We start from the raw sequence: 23,339 nt of genomic DNA, 5'->3' as shown, positions 1-23,339 counted from the left end.
AACGAATATAAACTATCAAAAGTTTCCAAATCAATTGAATCTGTCCAAGACATAATCTTTATGGAAATGAGATGTGCCAATGTTAATAGAACTATACTCAATACTATTGACTTCCCAATAGTGTAGACTATCAAAGTGACCTTATAGAACTTTATCGAGGTAAGATGAATACTGTATCACTATGGCAGCTATGTTGATAGCATGCTCTGGTACAAGTGTTTATCTAAGAAATTTCATAGAACTTTTGTTATTATGGCAGGTTGAACACACTATAGAGCAATGTGCTGTGAATGAAATTGTTTTGATATTCCACTAAGCACTATGTATCAAGTATAGAAGGTTGCAGTAACATAATGTTTTCAAAATCCATTTTAATTTTTAAACTACATGTTAACACACTCAGTAACTTAAATATCAAATATAAACAAAATCTTAAAACTATTTTCATTTTAAATGCTGTAAAAGTAGGAGTATTTAGGTGGCCGAATGTCCAAGCAAACTGCTTAGTTACGTAAATCAAGTCTTATTATTGATTACGTAATAATAAATGTTCAAGGGTCAATGTACAAAATATATCACTCACAAAAAAATGATACTGACTGCCCGGTCACATGATGTTTTCTTGCTGTAAAACCCTAAAACACTTTTCTTTTTTTAGTAATGGCAGTCATGTGTGGATACTGGCAGGAATTTCATACAAATATTGAATCTACACTCTCCCTCACTCTCAGAGGTTAAGATTAGTTTAAAGAGGCACTGTGGTCTTAGAACAATTTTTTCTCCTCAAATATTTTAGATGGTCCCAAACTTACAAAACACAAAAGCATTTGGTTAAAATTTCATTTTGGACCAATTACTTACATCCAATTCATTCAACTCTAATAGATAGTTGTCTCATTGGCAATCTTACCACATCTCATTTACTTATATACTGGAGGCATACAATAAAAACAAGTCTTCTGTTTTATCAAGCTTTTATCACAATAAGCACACAGTGAAACATTGTTGAGGAAGCAGATTCTTTAAAAAATGACATAAATCTATATTTGTTTTCTGAATTTTAAAGTTTACTGAAATAACATAAAAGCATATTTAAAATACCATATTTACAATACCCCAAAAATGTTCACAGACAGTTTACCACATAATATAATATTTAAACTTGAATCATTTTCATAACAGCGTGGACAAGACCATTTCTTGACATGTTCAGGTTATCAATTGACAGGGTCAGATTAGGTGAACATTCGTTTGTTAAGACCACTTGTCATATCATCTATAGATATTTAAGATGTGGGGTCGCCTATTAGGGCTCTAAAGACCTAAATCAAATAGTGAGAATATCTAGCAGAGGGCTAAACCTTGTGTGTTGATTTAAAAGTTTGAACTTTCTTTTTTCTCTTCTTAACTCTTTTTAATCACTGTTATCAATAGCGCGATAGCGGGTAAACATTTTTTTAAAGGTAAATGATTCAGTGTGAATACCAACATAAGTATTGCGGTTGTCCGTATTGCGGTTGTCCACACTGATATGAAAATGATTCTATTCGAAGAAAAATTGATGCTTGAGCAGCAAGATTTTAAACATCTGTGTTCTATTGGCTTGTACATAAACTAAATATGAAAGACAAAATCCAGTATCCAAGAAAATACATTTTTTCCCCTCAATATAGGAAAATTGGTAATTGTGTAACCACAAAAATAAATCCAAAGTACATGTATTTCCAAAATCAATAATCAGGAAACTGATTTGTATTTCATTAATCATAAGAAACTGTAAATAGGATTATGAAAACTGAAACTTAAAGGCAGCTTATTCCGTATCTATAGGTGTCTATGTCATAAAGTACTGCCTAGTTTTCTTAAATCATATTTTATCCGAACTATTTATTATTTTCTCTTTAAATAATGCAAAACAGTCAAAGCAACAATAAATTAGAAAAATAGTTTGACCTAAATAAGTTTATAGTAAACCATATAAAATATTTTTTTAGCTTGTTAAATAATTTCAAATTTCAAAAAAAATATGGAGTTCAAATAATTATATAATTATATAAACTACACATAAGGGTATACTGCAAATTAAATTTTAAATTCTTTTATGTGTTACAAATCTGAACAGTTTTAATGTGTGGTAATATTCTGAACTGTTTTATGGGTTAATAAATAAAGGAACATTGTTATGTGTGGTAAAATTCTGAACAACATTTTTTTTTGTTTCCGTAAAATTCTGAGGGGTATTTTGTTTAAGTAATATTGTGGAACAATTATATATGTAGTAAAATTATAAACAGTTTTGTATGAAGAAAAATTCTAAAATGTTTTATAAGCGGTAAAATTCAGAACAGTTTATACATGTGGTAAATTCAAAAACGTCTTTAATCGAAGCATACACTAAAACAATGTCTACATTTATGGCATGGAGCTCATCAGTTCTGTCATAAAGGCTGTCGAGTCTGGTATATCTGATAACAAACCTACAAAATAAAATAAAAAAAATTACTTAATCATGAACACATTAAATACCATAGATTATGTCAGGAGCCTCTGGCCTTTGTAAGTCTTGTATGATTTTAAATTTTAGTTTCTTGTGTATAATTCGGAGTTTAGTATGACGTCCATTATCACTGTACTAGTATATATATCTTTTAGGGGCCAGCCGAAGGACACCTACGGGTGTGGGAATTCTTGCTACAATGAAGACCCATTGGTGGCCTTCGGCTGTTGTCTGCTCTGTGGTCGGGTTGTTGTCGCTTTGACACATTCACCATTTCCTTTCTCAATTTTATTTCAATATTGCAATGGTGAAATTCATAATGATTTTCAACCATCCGCACAACTGTAAATCTTAATTAATCAAGAGGATGGAAGATGAATTTCATTGTAAATAAAAAAGGCAAGAATTATCAAAGCAATTTAATAAATGCTAAATACAAATAATGCATCAAAATATACATTGAGAAACTAATTTCATTGTATATTTCACAATAAAAAAATAATTTAGTGTCAGTTTGACTTTAAATACAATAAGTGCATTAAAATCTAACATTACTTTGCAAAATTAAAATTCTAATTTATGTACTATAATAAAACTTGGTTGCAGTTTTTGTTTAAATTCATTCTTTTCTTGAGTTTATCAGTGAAAAATTGACAGTTTAATCCAGTAAAATATAGAAACTACGCAAATTATTGACTATTTGACTTGTAAATGGTTAGCAATACTGTAAGTACAACCGTCATACAAAAAGGTATTCACACAGGAGGTATATTTTTTATTTATTTGTTCTCTGGCAAAAAGATATTTTTGGTGATGCAATTTTAGCTCTAATATCAGCTCTAGACTAACTTAGCCCAAAAATTTTCAGATGTACATTTGTATTTGATTAAAATTTGTTGCATTATTAACAATACAGTCACACTGTAATGAAGGCATGGCTTATATTTAAAAAAAATAATTTACATTTTCTAAAAGACATTTTTTCTAGGTTAAAAAATGAGATTGGTAGTTTTATCATCTAATTTCTAATTTTCAGTGAATCTACAGTCTCAACAATTTACCTTCTCCTTAATCTTTTTTTTATTGTAAACCTCTTATTATAAGATCGTCAGTCTTTGAAAGACATTGATGCTTACAAAAAATAACTATATTTCAAATATAGCTATGGCTGTATTTCATATTGCATGCAATACTATCTGGATAAGACATTTTTTCCACAAATATTGATATAAAAATGAATTGCTGTTCTTTTCAAAAAGAGTACAAATGTCAATGCCACCAAAGATACAAAAATTTCAAGATTCAGTATTTGAATTCCAAATGATCTAATTTTTGCATCGTTTAGCCCAACAATTTTTACATCAGATCATATCAACACAACCTATGCCTTAATGCCTATACGAGAAAGACCTACCTAGAACATCCATTACTTCAGCCACAGACTCACACGGCAATAACTCGTCTTCATATCCACGTAATACTTTATCACATGCTTCAATCAGTGGTTTATCATTATTACGAATGTAGTCAGCCAAAGTACTACTCCAATTGCTGTCTGCAGGAACTGTTACTTTCTGTAAATAGTATAAAAACAACATTTAATAAATTTCATGCATCAAAACAGTTGAAGATGAACAAAAAGGACTTAAAAAATAGCAGTCAAATCCATCTAAGGTCAACTTTGCCTAAGGGAGTTAAAACCTTAAGTTTCTTAATATTTTCTAAATTTAGAAAAAGAAAATCCTTTAAAGGTTTTTTGTAATCATGAGTTGATGATAACCTTGGGGAACAAGAAACAAAAGCACAATATTTTTCAATCTCGGTTTCAAAAGAAGTATATAATTTTCATAAATCTTCTATTTGATAAAGGAAAAGAAAGAGTATTGTGTATTAATTCATAACATAACATTACCCCCCTTCCCAATACCAAGAAGGCAAGTAACAGCGCTTATATGCTTATAAGGGCCTTCAATATGAAGCAAAAACTCTCATCAAAAGAAGCATAAGTTTGAGGGAAATTGTTTGATAGATGTTAATCATACTTCAGTACAAGTCTTAATGCTCATGCACTGTTGTTGTTTTACAAAAACTTTAAAATTTCTTCAACCTTTCAGTTAAAGCTCTGTTTTCAGGTTGTTTGTAGTTGAATTAAGTTAACAACATTTTCTATAAGATCTTTATCATAGAAAAAGAAAATTAGGTCAAAGTGCTTGTTTTTAAGATTTAAGCTGTGGAAAAATAAAAAATTTTGGCAGGGAAAAGGGCATCTATTTTCATATGAAACGATCAAAAACAGATAAACTTTATATTGGGGAAAAATATCAATAGTTAAATCCATCTTAGGTCAACAAATGGAAGTTTGACCACCTTGACTGGCTATACAGCCCTTGCACGGTCGGCCCTGTCTTGCGCCTATTTGAGCATTTAAATAATTTAATTATATTTAATAAAAGGTCAACTTTGCCTTATTTCATTTAGGGTTACTATGCAATATTTCTTATGCCTCTCCTTGGATAGAGCAGGTTGGATGTGAAAAATTGAGAAAGTTTAAACATGGGAGGCAAATGCCTTTAATCTCTAGCACATGTATTCCATCATTATCTGTCTCTAGGTTGACAACACTAACTTCTATTAAAATGACAGCTGTATAAACAGAAAATTCTTCTTCTAGTAGCATTCATTACATCAAGTATGATAATTGTTTTTTTAAAATGATATTGTTTTTAATCAAGTGCAAATAGAGAAACACAAGGTCCAATATACTGTAAATTCAGAAATTATTGCGTGTATTTATTATTGCGATAATGTCGTTTTAGGCTCAAATGCGATTTTAATTTTTACGATTTTGAGAAAAATCCTGTTAAATTCATATAAAATATTTAAAAATGCGAGTTTAAATTATTGCGTTTACAACTCAGTCGCATTTTTCGCAATAATAAAAACCTCGCAATAATTTCTGAATTTACAGTATTCTGAATATTAAAACATTCTAATATTTTTTTTTAAATTTTGAACAAATCAACTTAAACATTTTTATGAGATAACTGTTCTAATTTAATTTCTGAGGCAGACTCTGTCAATTTAAATTTCTTCTTTCTTTTTAATCATCACTTTTCTCTCTCTTCTATATACAAAAAATAGTATGTACATTTTGTTATTTCTCTCCTTCATCTACAGATCATCTAACAGATAAGTAATAACAAACAAATCAAATGATAGTCCTTGTTAAACTGAAAGCATCCAAAATCTATCATTTATACCCCTCCCCCCCCAAATAAATAAATAAAAAAATCTTTTTTTCATTATCAAATAGATAAACATCTACCAACAATTTAAATGCATGTCACTGATAGACTAAAAGCATCCAAAATTTTCTAGTTTACAATATAACTTTTGACTAAATTTCTGGTGACAAACGTAAGAATGTTGATCTGTTAATCTTGACAGTTATACAGCCTAGATTATCTATAATCTCTCATGACAGAAACATACAGAGTAAAATATTTATCTGCCTTAATATTTTGATAAATCTATCTAAGTAACATCTTTACTATTTGTTTAAGCGAAACGTCCGATTCCGTCACTCGACAGGTCGTATTTAGAAAAGTATGGCATACAACAGGTTTTGTTGACAGACTTAGATCCCTCATAATCTCCAAGGTGCTGGATAGAAAAATGGGGAATTAAACTAATGGTATACACCTGTGTTTCCGTGGATAATGAGGTATGGAGGGAGGCAAACAAACACTACCCTCGTACACCTACAGATCACCTTAAAGCTTATCTGTATTATAAAAGTGTGAATCTGTTCAGACGGTTAAATCTGTTTAAATATTACCCATTCAGAATTGACAATATCTCCAACAACAAACATGCTCCACACAATAGAACAAGACGGACAAAAATTGAATCTGGGATATTGAGTTACGTAACTTTTATTCATTTACATTGTTAAAACTATATTTAATTGATTGAATTTTTCGCCAAATCATAAAACATATGTTGCTGTCACCACTGTTCTCATATTAAAAGTAGGATATTTACATGTAAACAAACCTAGATTACAGACAAAGTCGACAGAAGAAAATAAAAACATTTGATTTTTAAAGCAAAACTTGATTTTCTTGGGGATTAGATTTTTTTTTTCCATTTGCTTTCTCTTCTACAGAAAAAAAGTCTCTCTGAACTAGTTTTTGCATGAAAATTAAAAAGAAAATCAAATTAAATATTTTCATGACTTCAAATGTAACAATTAAAAATGTTACATTAAAATAGTGAATGTTTTTGTTCTTCGTTTAAGCTTGCCATGTTTATTGAAAATAAAGAAGCATCAATTTTTTTTTTCTGATTTTCAAATTTTACACATATCACAACTGCTTACATGGTGAATTAAAACAAATAACTTTAAAAAAATTGAAATATACAAAAACAACTTAACCTTTGTTGTCAATGTCATTTGCTTTATCTTATTTTTTGTTGTCGCTTATTTTATCTATTAAAAAGTTTGGTTGATAAATAAATCATCAAATATACATAAATGTGGAATAAAACTTAATCCAACATATTTTACACAAATGTCAAAGTAGAAATAATGTGAATGCATAACTTTAAATATCTCCCATAAAAAAATATCTAGATAGAATTTTTTTCAACCTTATTTTATGAAGAACGTTTTTGATGTAATAAAACAAGATTAAATTATCAAAGTATCATGTTGTGTATTGAAACTGTGGTTTAACTAAATAATGTAACAATTTTTAGTGAACCTCCTATAAATCTGTATGAAAGAAAAAGTATGTTGGTAAAACTTCAAAGAATTTATCTGATGATAATATTAAATTCCGCGAGGTGAACCAACGCCTGTGAAATCGTTTTGGTAGAGTCCCTGAAGTGGATACCTTGGTATGCCGGGTTGTCAAATCATGCAGTGAATGCAATCCTTAAATAATAATTAAAATTGACAACAACACTTCAAAAGATCTGCAATTTTATTATCTATGTCTACATGTTTCGCCTGCAAGGCAGGCTTCATCAGGACAATTTTTATACAGAGTACTTCAGGGGCTCAATTTCTGTATAAAAATTGTCCTGATGAAGCCTGCCTTGCAGGCGAAACATGTAGACATAGATAATAAAATTGCAGATCTTTTGAAGTGTTGTTGTCAATTTTAATTATTATTTGATGATAATATTGTCAAAACACTTTAAAATGAAAAACTGAATAGTTCTTGTGTTTGTGAACATGCATCTCCACTCTTGCTTTTTAACTTATAAAATAAACAATAATTTCCTCATTCTTCATGACGTTGAGAACAATTCAAAAGTGACTCACAAAGCTCAAAAATGTTTGATCATGTTTACTATAAATTATAAATCGGACAACACTTTCCCTATCTACGTAAGACTTTCTATTCAACCTTTATAAATTCTTCTTTCATTCAATATTAACTTCTTTATGATGTGGACAACAAGTAAATTAAGGAAACATTCTCCAGAAGAAATTGGTGTACATGTATTTGTGATCACGACACGATATTGACATTTTTAGATCTATCGAGATAACATAAACACCATCGAAATCCTCCTTCCTTCAAAGAACCCCTTTCCACTTGTCAGCTTTTGTCACCTCAAAGATTTACACATATCATAGGAGCCTAGATACACAAAGTTTTCTTTTCACAATTTGAATGGAGACAAAAATAGATAAAACTTTATAATGAATCAATTTATCCAACATTTTTAGTCAAAAATAATTTGATACATGTCATAAGACATTCATACAGAGGGTGAATAAATCATTTTTCAATATATATTTTACTGGTAGAGTTATAAAAGATTATGACTCAATCTTCACAACATTTTAACAAATTTCTTGTCCATTAATGACCACTGTATATGACTTTTGTTGTCAATTGATGCCATTTATACAATTTTGTGAAGGAAATATCGATAAAAAGCTTCAGAATTCATTTATCCAGCATATAAAAAAGCAGGGGTTAATTTGTTTCAAAATTCATTTGGGGTGATCTCCTGCCATCTAAAATCAAAGACTTAAACAAACAGATATTTGCTGCAATTCCACAAACCATGCCATATACAAGAGTAAGAGCAGAGACTTGTCAGCTAATATACATCAGAATATAGTGACAATGTAAGGTGACATGTCTTCTATTGGACTGCTTCACTGTGAACTAGCACAATTTAAGGTGGTACCCAACACTTTCAATGAAATTAATTTGGCTCGTTTAAAGTCATAAGAAACGAGTGACCGGTGAAAAATAATGTTCTTCCAATTCTTGAACCAATGCATACAAACATCATAAACTTAGTCTTCTGTGCTCGAATTTATCATTTATTTCGTGTAAATTTCGTATAATCATCAATTAGTTTTTTCAATCGGTCAGTGTTGTTGTGAAAATATGGCAGGTAATTAAAGTTCGTGTTTTGAAGCCGCAGTTTAACGATTGTCACCTGTTTGTCAACAATTGACAAAAAATAAACAAAAAAGCATGTTAGTTGAGCACGTGTTCAACATTTGAATTCAGGTAATAGTTTATTTTAAGGACATCCATGCGTATTGTGGTCATCGGATTTTTACGAGATGGGTCACACTGAGGTCACCTTGCATACGGAAAATATGTCGGTGGAATTGCTTGCTGGAAGGAAGCAATTCAAATAAAGTAAACTTCTTCTAAATATGAATACATTAAAGAATTTTCTTCAGAAAAAAGTATATGTACATAAGTTTTATAATGAAAACTATCCAATGAGTTATAAAAAACATATGCATTAATTTTTTTTGATTTGAGGTTTCTTATGACTTTAATTTTCACAAAATTTTGACAGAGTATTTACTTTGACCCTTTGACAAAAATATAAAAATTTCCAAAAATTTGAACTAACCATTTTATCAGAAAAATTACACTGGTTACATAGTAGTTTGACTGACAGTAATTTTTATCATTGAGAAGCTTAATATTCAATTAACAACACAACGTGACTCAAACGTTTAGCTGATTTTACAGAGTTATCTCCCTGTAGTGTTAGGTAGTACCACCTTTAATCATTTAAAATCTGTAACATGTAGTACAAGGAAGCATTCATATTCAAATCAAATTCAAATGTTTTTGTCCTGATATGAATGTAGTAATTGCTACTGGACTTTAAACACCAATATATCATCATCATCAATATCTCAAATGATATATATATATACCTTTTCAACCTAATTTCAAATATATGAAAAAACAAGAGTGTGTCCACAGTACACGGATGCCCCACTCGCACTATCATTTTCTATGTTTAGTGGACCGTGAAATTGGAATAAATTCTCTAATTTGGCATTAAAATTAGAATGATCTTATCAAACGGAACATGTATACAAAGTTTCAAGTTGATTGGACTTCTACTTTATCAAAAACTACCTTGACCAAAAACTTTAACCTGAAATTTGCACTATCATTTTCTATGTTCAGTGAACCATAAAATTGGGGTCACAACTCGAATTTGGCATATAAATTAGAAAGATCATATCATAGGGCACATGTATACTAAGTTTCAAGTTGATTGGACTTCAACTTTATCAAAAACTACCTTGACCAAAAACTTTAACCTGAAGCGGGACAGAGGGACGGACAAACAGACGAACGGACGAACAGATGAACGGACGCAAAGACCAGAAAACATAATTCCCCCCTACTATTAATTGTAGGTGGGGCATAAAATATGTGTTGCTCTGCTTATGTAGTCCATTGAGTAGTAGAATAAGAATCCTCTTAATAAATGAGATCTTACCTTGAAAAGTTTATCATACACCATGTCCACAATACCAAAGAATACAAAGTATGGTTTGTATACACTGTACTCTAGGACTTTTTTGTTGGATAAACTGTGGAAACACAAATAAAATCATTTACAATTTGATAATGTAGAATATGCTGTATATGCAATAAAACAGAAACGCAACATTTCTGAATTAAAGTATTGTTATTTCATATTATTTCATAACTTTTAATAAAATTTGACTCTGAAATAAATTCATGAGATATACCATTTTACTTCCTTTTCTAATAAAACAAATACTTCCTTTTCTAATAAAACAAATACATAGATTAATCAGTTTTAAAATTAAAAACAAATTTACAACAAGCTTAAGTGGTTAAATTAATGACTGACATTAACAGTCTGCCCAATTTTTTTAAGCCTATCTCAATAATTTCACAGCAATCAAAATATTTTTCACAAACATGTCAGAAACTGATTTTATCCTATTTTCCATACCTACATTCATTACATTTAATTCTGTGACCTAACTGCCCCAATTACTGAGCAGTTAGCAATAATCCAAGTTTACAACAACTTCTGAAATATTATTCATTCAAGCATCACAGATGAGTCTTTTGTAAACAAACTGTATATCTGGTGTACAAAATATAAGCATAGAATTAATGACTCCTTTATAACTAACCTTGGCTGTCCAGTGGCAGATTGATATCTAGCTTGGGCCAGTACCAGTAATCTTTTGAGTAGTTCTACTTTAGTATCTTTCCACATACTATAGGGATGTATATGTAGTGTCATCACTGTCCAGTATAATGCTCCCTCAGTCTGTAAGTGTAACAACATTACATCAACAATACTGTGGTTTCATTATTATTTGTTGGATACTTATTTTACATGGATTTCACAAATTCTTGTCTTTGATTCAGATCTTCTTAAAAGCAAGAAGATGTTTTCAAGATTTCTTTTCATGAAAAAGTGTTGAATATGAAAACGAAATAAAAAACACAAGTAAAATTTATATCTTTAAACCATTCAAACTGATTCATATGGTTCACAGAATATTATTTTTACTTAAAATGTGTTGCAATTATTCAAATATTAGTTCCTACATTTTTCTCTTTAACAGTACAAGATAATCTTGTTTCTTGATAATCAAAATAAAAGAAAGCTGTAACAAACATGAATAGTAAAATGTCTGATTTTTATCAAAAGAAAGATAACTCTATTTACCTCATAACTATTTTCCAACCATTTTTCTTTTGGCAGAGTAATAAAATTGTTGAAGTTCTTCTCTTCTCTTCCTACAGATCTTGTCCTATAAACAAATTAAAATCATGATTTAAATAATATACAGGGCACTCACTTTATGTAAACAATATAGACAGCAAACCAATCTAAAGTAAACTTTTTTAGATTTGGTAATATGTTTCAGATACATTTCTGAATTTTATGTTAATTTTATGGCATCTTTTCATTTTATCAATAGAAACATAAGCTCCCATAAAGCTTTGTTTCTAGTAAATGATAGCCCAATATACTATTATATTGCCAGAATATATTACAATTTAAATTTAATTAAATATATATCAATAATTAGAATACTATCCAAGATCATAACAGTTAAACAAAATTTTATGATTCAAAATGGGAAATGTGTAAAATTGTTAATGTGTTTATCCTGAGCTAGGAGATTGTAGTAAAGTGACTGGTATTGGTTTCTGTCTGTCATATTTATCTAATTTTCAAAATCATTAGCTGTAATCAGACATTCAATTCATATTTTCTACATTTTGTTATTCCTGGACCTTTTACAGCTTCCTTTAAATTATGACTTATGGTAATTTTTTCAAGTCAGTGCATGTTTGGTCGCTACTCTGTGGTGGAAAGTTGACTTGATGGCAATCATATCATATCCCCTTTCTTAAAATAGATTACCACAAGTTGCATAAATATCATTACTTATTTGACACCAAAACTACTCACATAAGATTTTTTTAAACAAATAAAAGCACATTTTAAACTTAAGTATTGATAACATATAAAGCCAAAATAACTGTCATAAATTGTTCAATGTCATAACTATCAATGTAAGAACCTTAAAAAATACAATCACATTTTAAACTTACGTATTAATAACATATAAAGCCATATGTATCATGGCTGGCAGTACATGCATGTTACTTTGTCGACCACCACCACCACTTTCCTGACTGAAAGACTTCTCCTGGGCAAACTTAAGAATAAGATGTTTCACATCATGTATGTTGTAAGGATAACTAGGATCTCGGATTCCTGTACAGTCTTGGATATAGGTGTTGTGTCTGAAATGATATTCAAATATTTTAAGTATAAAGATAATGTTCTAAACAAGCTTTTGAGTATAGCCACCAAACATAATCATGTGATTAATAAAGTAATTCTAATATTACTTAATATATTTTCCATTGCACATATTTATCTGATGGAATAAGGGGAACAACTATCTTTTTTATCTTACCTTGCAAGACAAGTGGCAAATGCAGATTCTTGGACTTGAGGTCCCCAAAGGGGCAATAATCCATTGCATTTAGTGTTGGCATTTTGTAGAGCTGCACTCTCCCATTCTTCTCTCCCTCTGGCATGTCTGTAACCAAAAATATCATATCATTACAAAACAGTATTCTATGTTGGAATGCCTTTTAAACAAGAATGTGTCCACAGTACACGGATGCCCTACTCACACTTTCATTTTTCTATGTTCAGTGGACCGTGACATTGGGATAAAAACTCTAATTTGGCATTAAAATTAGAAAGATTAAACTATAGGGAACATGTGTACTAAGTTTGAAGTTGATTGGACTTCAACTTCATCAAAAACTACCTTGACCAAAAACTTTAACCTGAAGTGGGACAGACGGACGAACGGACGAACAGACGCACAGACCAGAAAACATAATGCCCCTCTACTATCGTAGGTGGGGCATAAAAATATATATCATTACTAGACAGTATTCAGATTTGGAATTTCTTTAAAAAAACACATTACAGATATTTAAGCTTAATTATGCGAGAAGCAAATTAAGTGCATAGCGCACACTACTTCAAAATCATAGATAAAAGAGACTTCTCTTTTTGAAACTAATAGTGAGAAGTGGTTACACTAAAACAGAAATTTTCATTTCACCCATGGATCTTTAATGTTTAGTTTTGCTATTTGTATCCTATCTATTTAATCCATTTGTCAAAATACAGTTCCATTTCATGATTGAGAATACCATTACAGCAACAGTTGTGTCAGGTTATGTTTCAAGTTAATATTTATCTACTTGTCAGGATTTACCATGAACAAAATTCATACAAACTATGGTTATCACTAAGAAATAAGGTTTGAAATCCTCAACATTTTGTCAACACTTTTAACTTTACAAGGAGCACAAAACAAATCTGTTACAGTTTTTTTAATTTCTTTAAATCATTTTAACTTCTTACCTTACAGCCGCTGTATGACAATCTACATGAATGACATTGAAGTGTGACACTGTAGAATATCCTATGGCTTTACGTGGCTTGTTATCAAAGTCATCAAGGTTTACTCTCTTCGTAAAAGTATAAATGGCCAACACCTGTAAAATCACAAAAATCATTCTTGTAAATTTCTTTTTTAGACCAGAAAATGTCATTGATTATTGTTTTATAATTCATAACTAATATTATAAAATGTAAACAAACTGTGCATATGAATGAAAAATTAACAATTAAATGATCTGAAAATGATCCAGTTGACTTTATCCTAGAACTTGTATTAACAATAAAACACAAATAACAATTTAAATATTTTTTTAAAAGTTATATACAACAAATCTGATGACATTTTCTTATTACTTCATCATAAAATTGTAAATCTTACATATAGCAGAGAAACGTTCAAGTACTGTGGATTTAAATATATTCATGGGTACCAGTTGATTTTTATATATTTGCGGGTACCAGTTTTTTGGTAATTGAGGGAATGGATATTTACATGGATATCTGATTTGATGTTAAAGTCATAAGAAATGAGAGACTGGCCAAAAAAAATGTTTATCCAATTCTTGAACCAATGCATGTATATATAATAAACTTAGTCTTCTGTGCACCATTTTTTTCATTTTTTACGCAAACATATTCTAGAATCATCAATTTTTTTTTCTCTCTGTCTGTTATGACGAGAAAATATGGCTGCTTATTAAATGCTGTGTTTTGAAGCAGTAGTTTACCAATTGTTACCTTATAGTAAACAATCAACAAATAACATGGATATTGAGCATGTGTACAACATGTACAATCAGATAATAGATTATTTAACAGATTCATGCGTGCTGCAATTTTTTTTGATTTTTGCAAGAAGGGTCATGCTAAGGTAACTTGCATACAGAAAATATTTTGGTGAATTATTGATTCCTGAAAGCAAGCAATTAAAAAAAAGTAAAAAATGTGGACAAATTAAAGAATTTTCTTCAGAAAAAAGTACATGAGCATAATTTTTATAATGAAAACTATCCATTTAGTTATAAACAAGAATGTGTCCCAAGTACATTGATGCCCCACTCACACTATCATTTTCTATATTCAGTGGACCGTGAAATTGGGGTAAAAAAAAGATCATATCATAGGGAACATGTGTACTAAGTTTCAAGTTGATTGGACTTCAACTTCATCAAAAACTACCATGACCAAAACCTTTAACCTGAAGCGAGACAAACGGACGGATAAATGAATGAACAGACAGATGGACAAACAAATGAACGCAGAGACAAAAGAACAGACGCACAGACCAGAAAACATAATGCCTCTCTACTATCATAGGTGGGGCATAACAACATATGCATAATTTTTTTTTAATTTGAGGGTTCATATGACCCTAAGACAAAGTCATCATACAAGTCTATAGAAAGTATGTAAATATGTATATTATACACCTGCCAACCCCCAATCTTTCATACAAGGCCTTGCTTTCCTAGAAGAGACCCATATTAGATGAAGAAAACTACATACCTTTTGAGGCTGGCATCTATAGCCTTCTCTACAGATACAGCATGTGAGCCCTGTCTCTTCCTTTATATCATCCATCTGTTTTAACACTGAACCTTTAACTGTAACTTGACCCTTGTCATTAGTCTAGAATAAAGAGGAAAACTGGTGATGAAATATAATTTATATATGCACAACCAACAAATAATCAAAACTTTTAAAAAGTTTAGTGAAAAAAATTTTTGGACTAACAGAGCAGTTATGGTGATTTAAAAAAAAACCACTGATTTATCCAATGGATATTTCTCATAAAATTTGACAGCATATCCTTTTGTTTCCTACATGCAAAATAATTAAAATAAAATAATAGGTGATCTTTTTTTTGGGGCAGTTTTGCACACTTTTTCATAAAAAAATCCCTCTTTTTTAACCTTTATCTATGAAAAGAATCAAATGATGACCTACCATCATGCCTAAAGCCCCTAGCTGTTTTTCTCTCTTGGCCATGGCTCTTTTTTTTTTCTCTGCTTTTGTTTGCTGACGAACCTCCTCAATCTATAAAAACAAAATAATTGTATACTAAAGTGATACAGATAGGTAATATTATTGTATTGTACTGTATACTGGAATTGAAATTAAAATGGGAATGGAGGAATGATGGAATAAAATTGAGAAAGGAAATAGGGAATATGTCAAAGCAACAACCCGACCATAGAGCAGACAACAGTCATGACTGTATATTGAAATTGGAATTAAAATAGGTATTTGGAATTTGAATTTTAGTTTGAATTTGAAATGGAATGGAATGGAATTGGTATTGCATAAATTATAGCATGTATTGCCACATAATTGTGATTTGTGTTTTTGAAACTTTTGGCTTCTATCATTTACCCCATAATTTATAACAAAAACATGACTTTCAGACAATAGTCAGTATTTGTATGGAAATTATGTCTTTACAGTAAAGTAATAACTAACCTTTTCTGAGACTTTATCATTACCAGAGAGTGCTTCCAGTAGGTTTTCTGCCACTGTACCTATATGCTGATCTGATGATGCTTGTTCTAACTTATGTAATACTGCTATCAACTCTGACCCCACAACCAACTAAAATATACAATCAAACAGTTTATATACATTGATTTGATATACATAAAATCAGATGCCATTTTTTTTAAAGATAATAAATACGAATAAATATCCTTAGACAATGTTTACGATCTTCAAAATAGTGTAGAAAGAATGTGGAAAGTTGTAAATAGGCCTGTTTATCCCCTTTAAGTCAGTAGTGTATTTTATAAATTTAGAAAGTGTAGATAAGAATATTTAGGTGAATGATACAGCTTATTGTTTTGAGTTTGTGTTAAATCTCTAAAGCATCATGAATATAGTCTGGCAATACAATACATGTTACCAATTGAACAGTTCAAATTGGTTATTGAAATTTTGGCTCTTGGTTTCTTTTTCGTTTATTCATATTACATCTTTGAAAGCCTAGAATTGACCATTATGGTTGTATATCAAATTTTGAGTGCCAAAAATCAAAGAAATTACGCTTAAATTGTAGTCATAAACATGCATGTAATACACTTATTTTTCATTATTAAGTAAATTGTCAGAGATGACTATATTCAAAACTTGTCAAAACAAGTGGCCTTTCTACCCATAAGTAAATAAAAAGAGAGCATATAGCCCAGATATTTTTTTATGATTAATTAACTCACCTGAGTAGGAGTATGTCCAGCACACAGGCCGGTCAGTAACCGTAAGATATAACTCAGAGAAGGTTTCTCCAGGAAATCTTTCCAGTTAGCCACATCAGTCCTGCAATAAACAAATACTTATAAGAAGACTTCAATGTCTTTTTTTTTACCGACAAATGTTTTTTCTGGTTTCTAAAAGGAACCTATAAGCATTCATTTTCCTTGACATTAACTTTATAATTTTAAAGAATAAATTTATAATTATTTAATTCAAAAGCGTATTATTGTGCATTTTGAAGAAAGGACAAAATTGTGAGATAATTATTGCGATTTCAGGAAAATCTGTTGACAGTTCTATGTATCCTATATTTGAATGAGATTCTATCATTGGGATACTGACCAAGTCACAATATTTGCAGTAATAAAAACTTTCTAATTATTTTTGAATTTACAGTATCTCAAAATCTTAAAATCTGCACTCACCAGATAGATTATTCATACATTTATCAAGTTCTCATATCATTGACTTGATACAAATACTTTCTAAGAGTACATGTGGGTCTATATTTCTAATAAACTCATTTAGTGTCTACTTAAATAACTACTTACGGCAACAGTGTCTTTATAACTGGTGAGTTTTGTAAAATATAATCTATACATAATTTAACTATTCCATTGTCCAGTATCATATCTTTTAATTTGTTTCCATTTTCATTATTCTACAAAGATCAACAACACTCTATTCAAAAACATTTCAGAACAGAATAATAAGTGAGAAAATCATAGAAATCACATTGATGTTATTTAAAGTGCTTCATAATTTGATTAATTTTTTAATGCTATAATGAACAAGTGAAACTGCGAGCTACTGCTCACTGATGATACCCCTGTCGCAAGTGGATAATATTAATAATGTAAAAATATACCCCTGTCGCAAGTGGATAATATTAATAATGTAAAAATATGTAAGTGTTCGGTAAACAGGAAGTTGTCGAGTGATGAATCTGAAAACGCATCACACTGTATAGCTGACTTATATAAATCCTGAAACCAAATTTCAGAAATCCTTGTATTGTAGTTCCTGAGAAAAATGTGACAAAAATTTTCAACTTGGCTATCATGTGTAAAATCATGCAAGTGTTCGGTAAACAGGAAGATGTCAAGTGATCAATCTGAAACACATCACACGGTAGAGCTGACTTAGATAAACACTGAAACCAAATTTCAGAAATCCTTGTATCGTAGTTCCTGAGAAAAATGCGACATGGGATGGACGGACTGACTGAGGGACTGACGGAAGGACAGACAGAGGTAAAACAGTATACCCCCCCCCTTTTTTAAAGCGGGGGTATAAAAACTTTCCTTTTGATTTTTCCATCACAAGTTCAAACATTTGATGTAACAGATTTGCAGCAATTTCAGTCCTTTCCAGCAATACCCAACTAAAAATCAGGTTTACAGAACAGATTTTTATGTTTTCCCTCACATTATAAACTGTTATATGGGATATGAAATTGTAGATCGAAAGGATGAATTTCTACCACCCAGAGGCGGATTTAGGGGGGGGGGGGGCGCCCAGGGGGCCTGGGCCCCCCCTTTTTGGGAAAAAATTTGGTTGCTTATATAGGGAATCATTGAAGCGTGACTGGAGCGGGCCCCCTCTTAGGTCAGTCAGTGCCACTCAGTGGGCCCCCACTTATGAAAATTCCTGGATCCGCCACTGCCACCAAATTATTCATATGCATGTACATGTAAGATTATGACGATAATTGTCTTATTGTCATTTTCTGATGCTTAATGGGGTGCCAAAATATAAAGAAAAGAGAATAATGAGCACCAACAAAAATAAAGAAGCTATAAATGGCCTAAAATGGTAGAACCCATACAGACCCTCATAAGTGATGATTTTTCTTACAGCATTACATTAAACTTCACAAAACTGATGTCAGTTGTAGCTAAGTTCCAGAGTATAATTTGTTTTACTAATGCAACTATACTTGAGTAAATAAGTCCTTTAAAAAAAAAGAAATTTGGCCCCAACTAAAAGTGAAAAATGACAAACCTCAATTCCTGCAGCAATCACACAGAAGCAATCAATATGGACTGATTCATCCTGTGTATGTTCTTCATCATACCTACAAAATAAAGTGGTACAAATAAAGATCATTAAATATGTGTGTCATTATTCAGCATTGGTACATGTAGTCATCACTAGTTTCTTTTTAGCACAGATTTTTTTTTTTTTTTTTCAGGGAAATTCAAAGTTTCAAAAATTTGTTGTAAAGAAATGAAACTTTTCCCTAGAATGAGTTCCTCCTTTTTATTTTTTTTGCAAATACATAGATACTTTGATGAATTTAAATACCCTGACCGACACCAACACATTCTCATGAAGAGTTTTATTTCTTTTGCAATAACATTACTTAAATAACTATCTAAGGTTTACTGTATGTCCTGAAACAAATGTTCAGCACAGAATTCTTCTGCATTAGTAAGTTTTATTGTGTATGACATAAAATACAAAATATACATACTTAGCAAAGTCCAGATATGGTTTGAAGTGGTTGATGAGAGCTGTCATCTTTTCCTCGTCACCAAATGCCATGAATGGTATCAATCTCATCAGTTCCTGTAGAATACTGTTGTTAGACCTGACAAACGGACTGTTTATTCTGTCTAACAATAACATCAACTGGGATTTATCTCCACACAATTTAGAAAACTCCTGTCAAATATTGTATGTACATAAATAATTACACTATTTTCATGGAGAATTTTTCATCATCATAATTTTGTTCCTTATATCTATTAAAAGGGGTTAAAGAATCCATCACAAGAAAAACATTAGAAAAAGTGAAAATTTAATACCTGCAAACAAAAATTTGATTTTGTCATAACGAATGTTAAACATTGGATTGTGGCTTAACAGTTGTTAACTTTGCTGAAATATGCAATACTGTGAATTCATTAATATTCGTTGGATAATAATTTTCATGGATTTTTTTGGGACAGCGGAACCACAATTTAAATGTTCTAAAAAATACATATTTTCTAAAGGAATGTATGCAGACTTCACCAAAACCAAGAATGCAAATATCCAAGGATATGCAAGTTTTCCTGAATTCACTAAAAATTGGTACATCAAAAAACTAAATGAATATCCACAGTATTTTATTAAAAATATGTCTAAGTCATTTATTTTCATATTATCCAAACTTTTTTAAACCTGCTCTCAAATTCAGTAATAAGCTACAGTCTAAAATATATTATCCAAACATTTTCAGACTCAGTTATTAACTACAGTGTAAAATGTATTACCCTAAACTTTTCAGCGGGTTGATTGCTGGCTTCTAAAAGTATAACCTCCATGATCTGTAGAACCTGTTCAGTTATAGTCTGTCCTTTAGTAGCACTAGTACCACTCTCTTGTTCTGCCCACAAGGCCTATAGAAAAACAGTTATCTCTTAAATCATGAAATGGTAACTGAGAAGTGTGTCAAAGAGACAACAACTTGATCAAACAGCAGAAAATATCACATTTGTTCAGTTATTAAGGATGATTTCTAAAAATAATGTTTTTTTTTATGATAGAATCCATAAAAGCAGATCACTAAGGTACAATTATATAATTTAAAACACATTTCTTTTCTCAAATTCCCTTAACCAATACCCCCTTGCACAGCTCTTATAATTCCCATAGTACATGGAAATGTTTTTTTACTCTTTGTTATTTTAATTCATCTTGAAATTATCCCTATGTTTCCAACCTAACATTCATAATTTTGACACAAACTGGAAGAAGATATTTCATTTTTTATTTTAACATTAAATTTAAATATTAAATCATTTTCAATGTTTTTCAAGAGATCAAGTTTTAAGGATATCTTACCAAGTTGAGTGCCCCAAGCATAACAGTCAGTGTATTCATTTCAGGTCTTAGGAGCTCCAGTCTATTGGCTTTAACATTTACAGCATAACTGAATAACTTCAACAAAACAGTCATCAATTGTTTACCAAGAACAAGATCTTTGATGGAAGCAAGTCTGAAAAAAAAATCACATCTTACTAATAATTCAATTGATTATAACACAATTTTATCAATTGAAACTAAAAATTTATTTTAAATATCAGTATATAACACGGGTTATGTTCTTCTCATATATGTTATGATGGTATGATACTAAACCCCTAACGGGAAGGATTGTGCCTGATGTTCATATGATGAAATCATAATCTTTCAGTCAGTTTAATTGAAGTCTGGAGCTGGCATGTCAGCTAACTGCTAGTAGTCTGTTGCTATTTATGTATTATTGTCATTTTGTTTATTTTCTTTGGTTACATCTTCTGACATCAGACTCTGACTTCTCTTGAACTAAATTTTAATGTGAGTATTGTTATGCGTTTACTTTTCTACATTGGTTAGAGGTATAGGGGGAGGGTTGAGATCTCACAAACATGTTTAACCCTGCCGCATTTTTGCGCCTGTCCCAAGTCAGGAGCCTCTGGCCTTTGTTAGTCTTGTATTATTTTAATTTTAGTTTCTTGTGTACAATTTGGAAATTAGTATGGCGTTCATTATCACTGGACTAGTATATATTTGTTTAGGGGTCAGTTGAAGGACGCCTCCGGGTGTGCGAATTTCTCGCTACATTGAAGACCTGTTGGTGACCTTTTGCTCTTGTTTTTTATTTGGTCGGGTTGTTGTCTCTTTGACACATTCCCCATTTCCATTCTCAATTTTATAGCAAAAAAAATGATACAGTAGATATTTTGAAATTTAATTATCAATTTACTTTCTAATTGTATTTCAAATTTCTGTCAATTTTTAGGGTTTCCAGTTTTGAAAATTGCAAGTCAAAATTCCATATTTTTTTTTAACCCTCCCCCTTTTTCAAAAACTATAAAAAAAAAATTTAAAAAAAAATGAGACCAAATTTCTTCTGTTGACAACCTTTTACAATGTTAGTCAAAATGTCTTAGCTATCTTCCTGGCCGTTTTATCTTGTACAGTCACATTATTCCTAATCCGAACATACAGAGATTGTAATACTTCCCACTCATTTCTGTTGGTTAACAATTTTCATGAGTTTTTTATGTAAGAATTAAGGAACTTTGAGCAAATGACAAATGCTGAAATAAAGTATCCTCAAAAAGCATTTTTTTCTCTCGTTTCAAAATTGACAGAGTGAACAAACTATGGGACGAACATGGGTCACTCTATCTACCAACAGAAAACAAAATGAAACATTCTTATATATAGCTTTTATGTCTCTGAAACAGACAAGTCAAATATGAGTATGTTATATACCTCTCCAGCATAACTCTGAGACCATCCCCCTCATTTAAGACACTACCCATCTTGTACACCTCCTCTTTGTCAACATCTTCCTCTGTAAAAGTGATATGGTTATATTTTACAACTTTGTCAAAGGTTTTATTTTACAACTTAACTTTTTTAATGCAAATTAATAGTACATTACATAACACAATCATTTTTTTCAACTAATTTCTCAATGATTTTTACAACAATATAACTATCCTATGAGAAGTCAGATGCATATAAATTCTACATATGCACACTAATAACAAGGGTGCCACAAGTGGAGCAGGATCTGCTTACTAATCCAGAGAACATGAGATCACCACCTCTTATTGGTTTGGTTTCTGTTGCACAGTATTTAGTTTTCTATGTTATGTTTTGCATGCTGTTGATTTTTTAATTGTTTTGCGTTTTGTTGCCATGGAATTGTCTGTTTGTTTTTGACAAATGGGTTTGAATATCCCTTTACTACTTTTGGCCTCTCTTTGGTAACTTTGATAACTTTATTACCAAGAACATTGTACTTACATTCTGGTGGGTTTTTTCATTGACCATGTATTAAAATATGGTACAAACTCCTTTACTATTATCAATTACTGTGAATTCAGAAATTATTGTGTGCATTTATTATTGAGATTTTGTTAATTTAGACTTAAATGAAATTCTATTTTTTTGCGATACTGAGAAAAATCCTGTTTAATTCATATTAAAAAAAGTGAATTTAAATTATTGCAATTATAACTCTGTTCTACAATAATAAAAACAAAGCAATAATTTATGAATTTAATGTATTATTAAATACATGCTATGGCAATGAACTTACCCGTTTTTGAATCAAGGGAGTTAACCATGTCCTCAGTAGCATCCCCTAGTAGACCTCTCATTCTGTAGATAACAGGCATTGGTTCGCCCTATAAAAATAATATAAAGCCATTTCTATACATGCAAGTTACAATACTGAGAAATTGAAATTTTATTTCCCCCAGTATCATATTCTGTAGATAACAGGCATTGGTTCGCCCTATAAAAATAATATAAAGCCATTTCT

The 23,339-nt window shown here is 30.6% G+C and overlaps 1 protein-coding gene across 1 annotated transcript in view; it reads right to left on the bottom strand.

Annotated features, from left to right (window-relative positions):
• Positions 1-356: 356 nt before the first annotated feature.
• The window catches only part of LOC134707922 (E3 ubiquitin-protein ligase UBR4-like), a 117,753-nt gene continuing 94,770 nt past the window's right edge, over positions 357-23,339 (bottom strand). Inside the window, exons 101-119 of the mRNA XM_063568088.1 lie at positions 23,115-23,202; positions 22,280-22,361; positions 20,861-21,014; positions 20,290-20,415; positions 19,506-19,696; positions 19,034-19,106; positions 17,581-17,690; positions 16,993-17,092; positions 16,247-16,375; positions 15,734-15,823; positions 15,293-15,415; positions 13,748-13,881; positions 12,777-12,902; positions 12,406-12,600; positions 11,510-11,594; positions 10,965-11,104; positions 10,292-10,385; positions 3,912-4,071; positions 357-2,477 (exon numbers count right to left, since the gene is read on the bottom strand). Of these exons, the coding sequence (XP_063424158.1) occupies positions 2,413-2,477; positions 3,912-4,071; positions 10,292-10,385; positions 10,965-11,104; positions 11,510-11,594; positions 12,406-12,600; positions 12,777-12,902; positions 13,748-13,881; positions 15,293-15,415; positions 15,734-15,823; positions 16,247-16,375; positions 16,993-17,092; positions 17,581-17,690; positions 19,034-19,106; positions 19,506-19,696; positions 20,290-20,415; positions 20,861-21,014; positions 22,280-22,361; positions 23,115-23,202 (2,265 nt within the window). The 3' untranslated portion in view covers positions 357-2,412. The remainder of the gene's footprint in view (positions 2,478-3,911; positions 4,072-10,291; positions 10,386-10,964; positions 11,105-11,509; positions 11,595-12,405; positions 12,601-12,776; positions 12,903-13,747; positions 13,882-15,292; positions 15,416-15,733; positions 15,824-16,246; positions 16,376-16,992; positions 17,093-17,580; positions 17,691-19,033; positions 19,107-19,505; positions 19,697-20,289; positions 20,416-20,860; positions 21,015-22,279; positions 22,362-23,114; positions 23,203-23,339) is intronic.

The sequence above is a fragment of the Mytilus trossulus genome, chromosome 2, assembly GCF_036588685.1.
Source record: "Mytilus trossulus isolate FHL-02 chromosome 2, PNRI_Mtr1.1.1.hap1, whole genome shotgun sequence".
Classification (NCBI taxonomy): domain Eukaryota; kingdom Metazoa; phylum Mollusca; class Bivalvia; order Mytilida; family Mytilidae; genus Mytilus; species Mytilus trossulus.
This window is presented reverse-complemented; position numbering and strand designations above follow the sequence as displayed.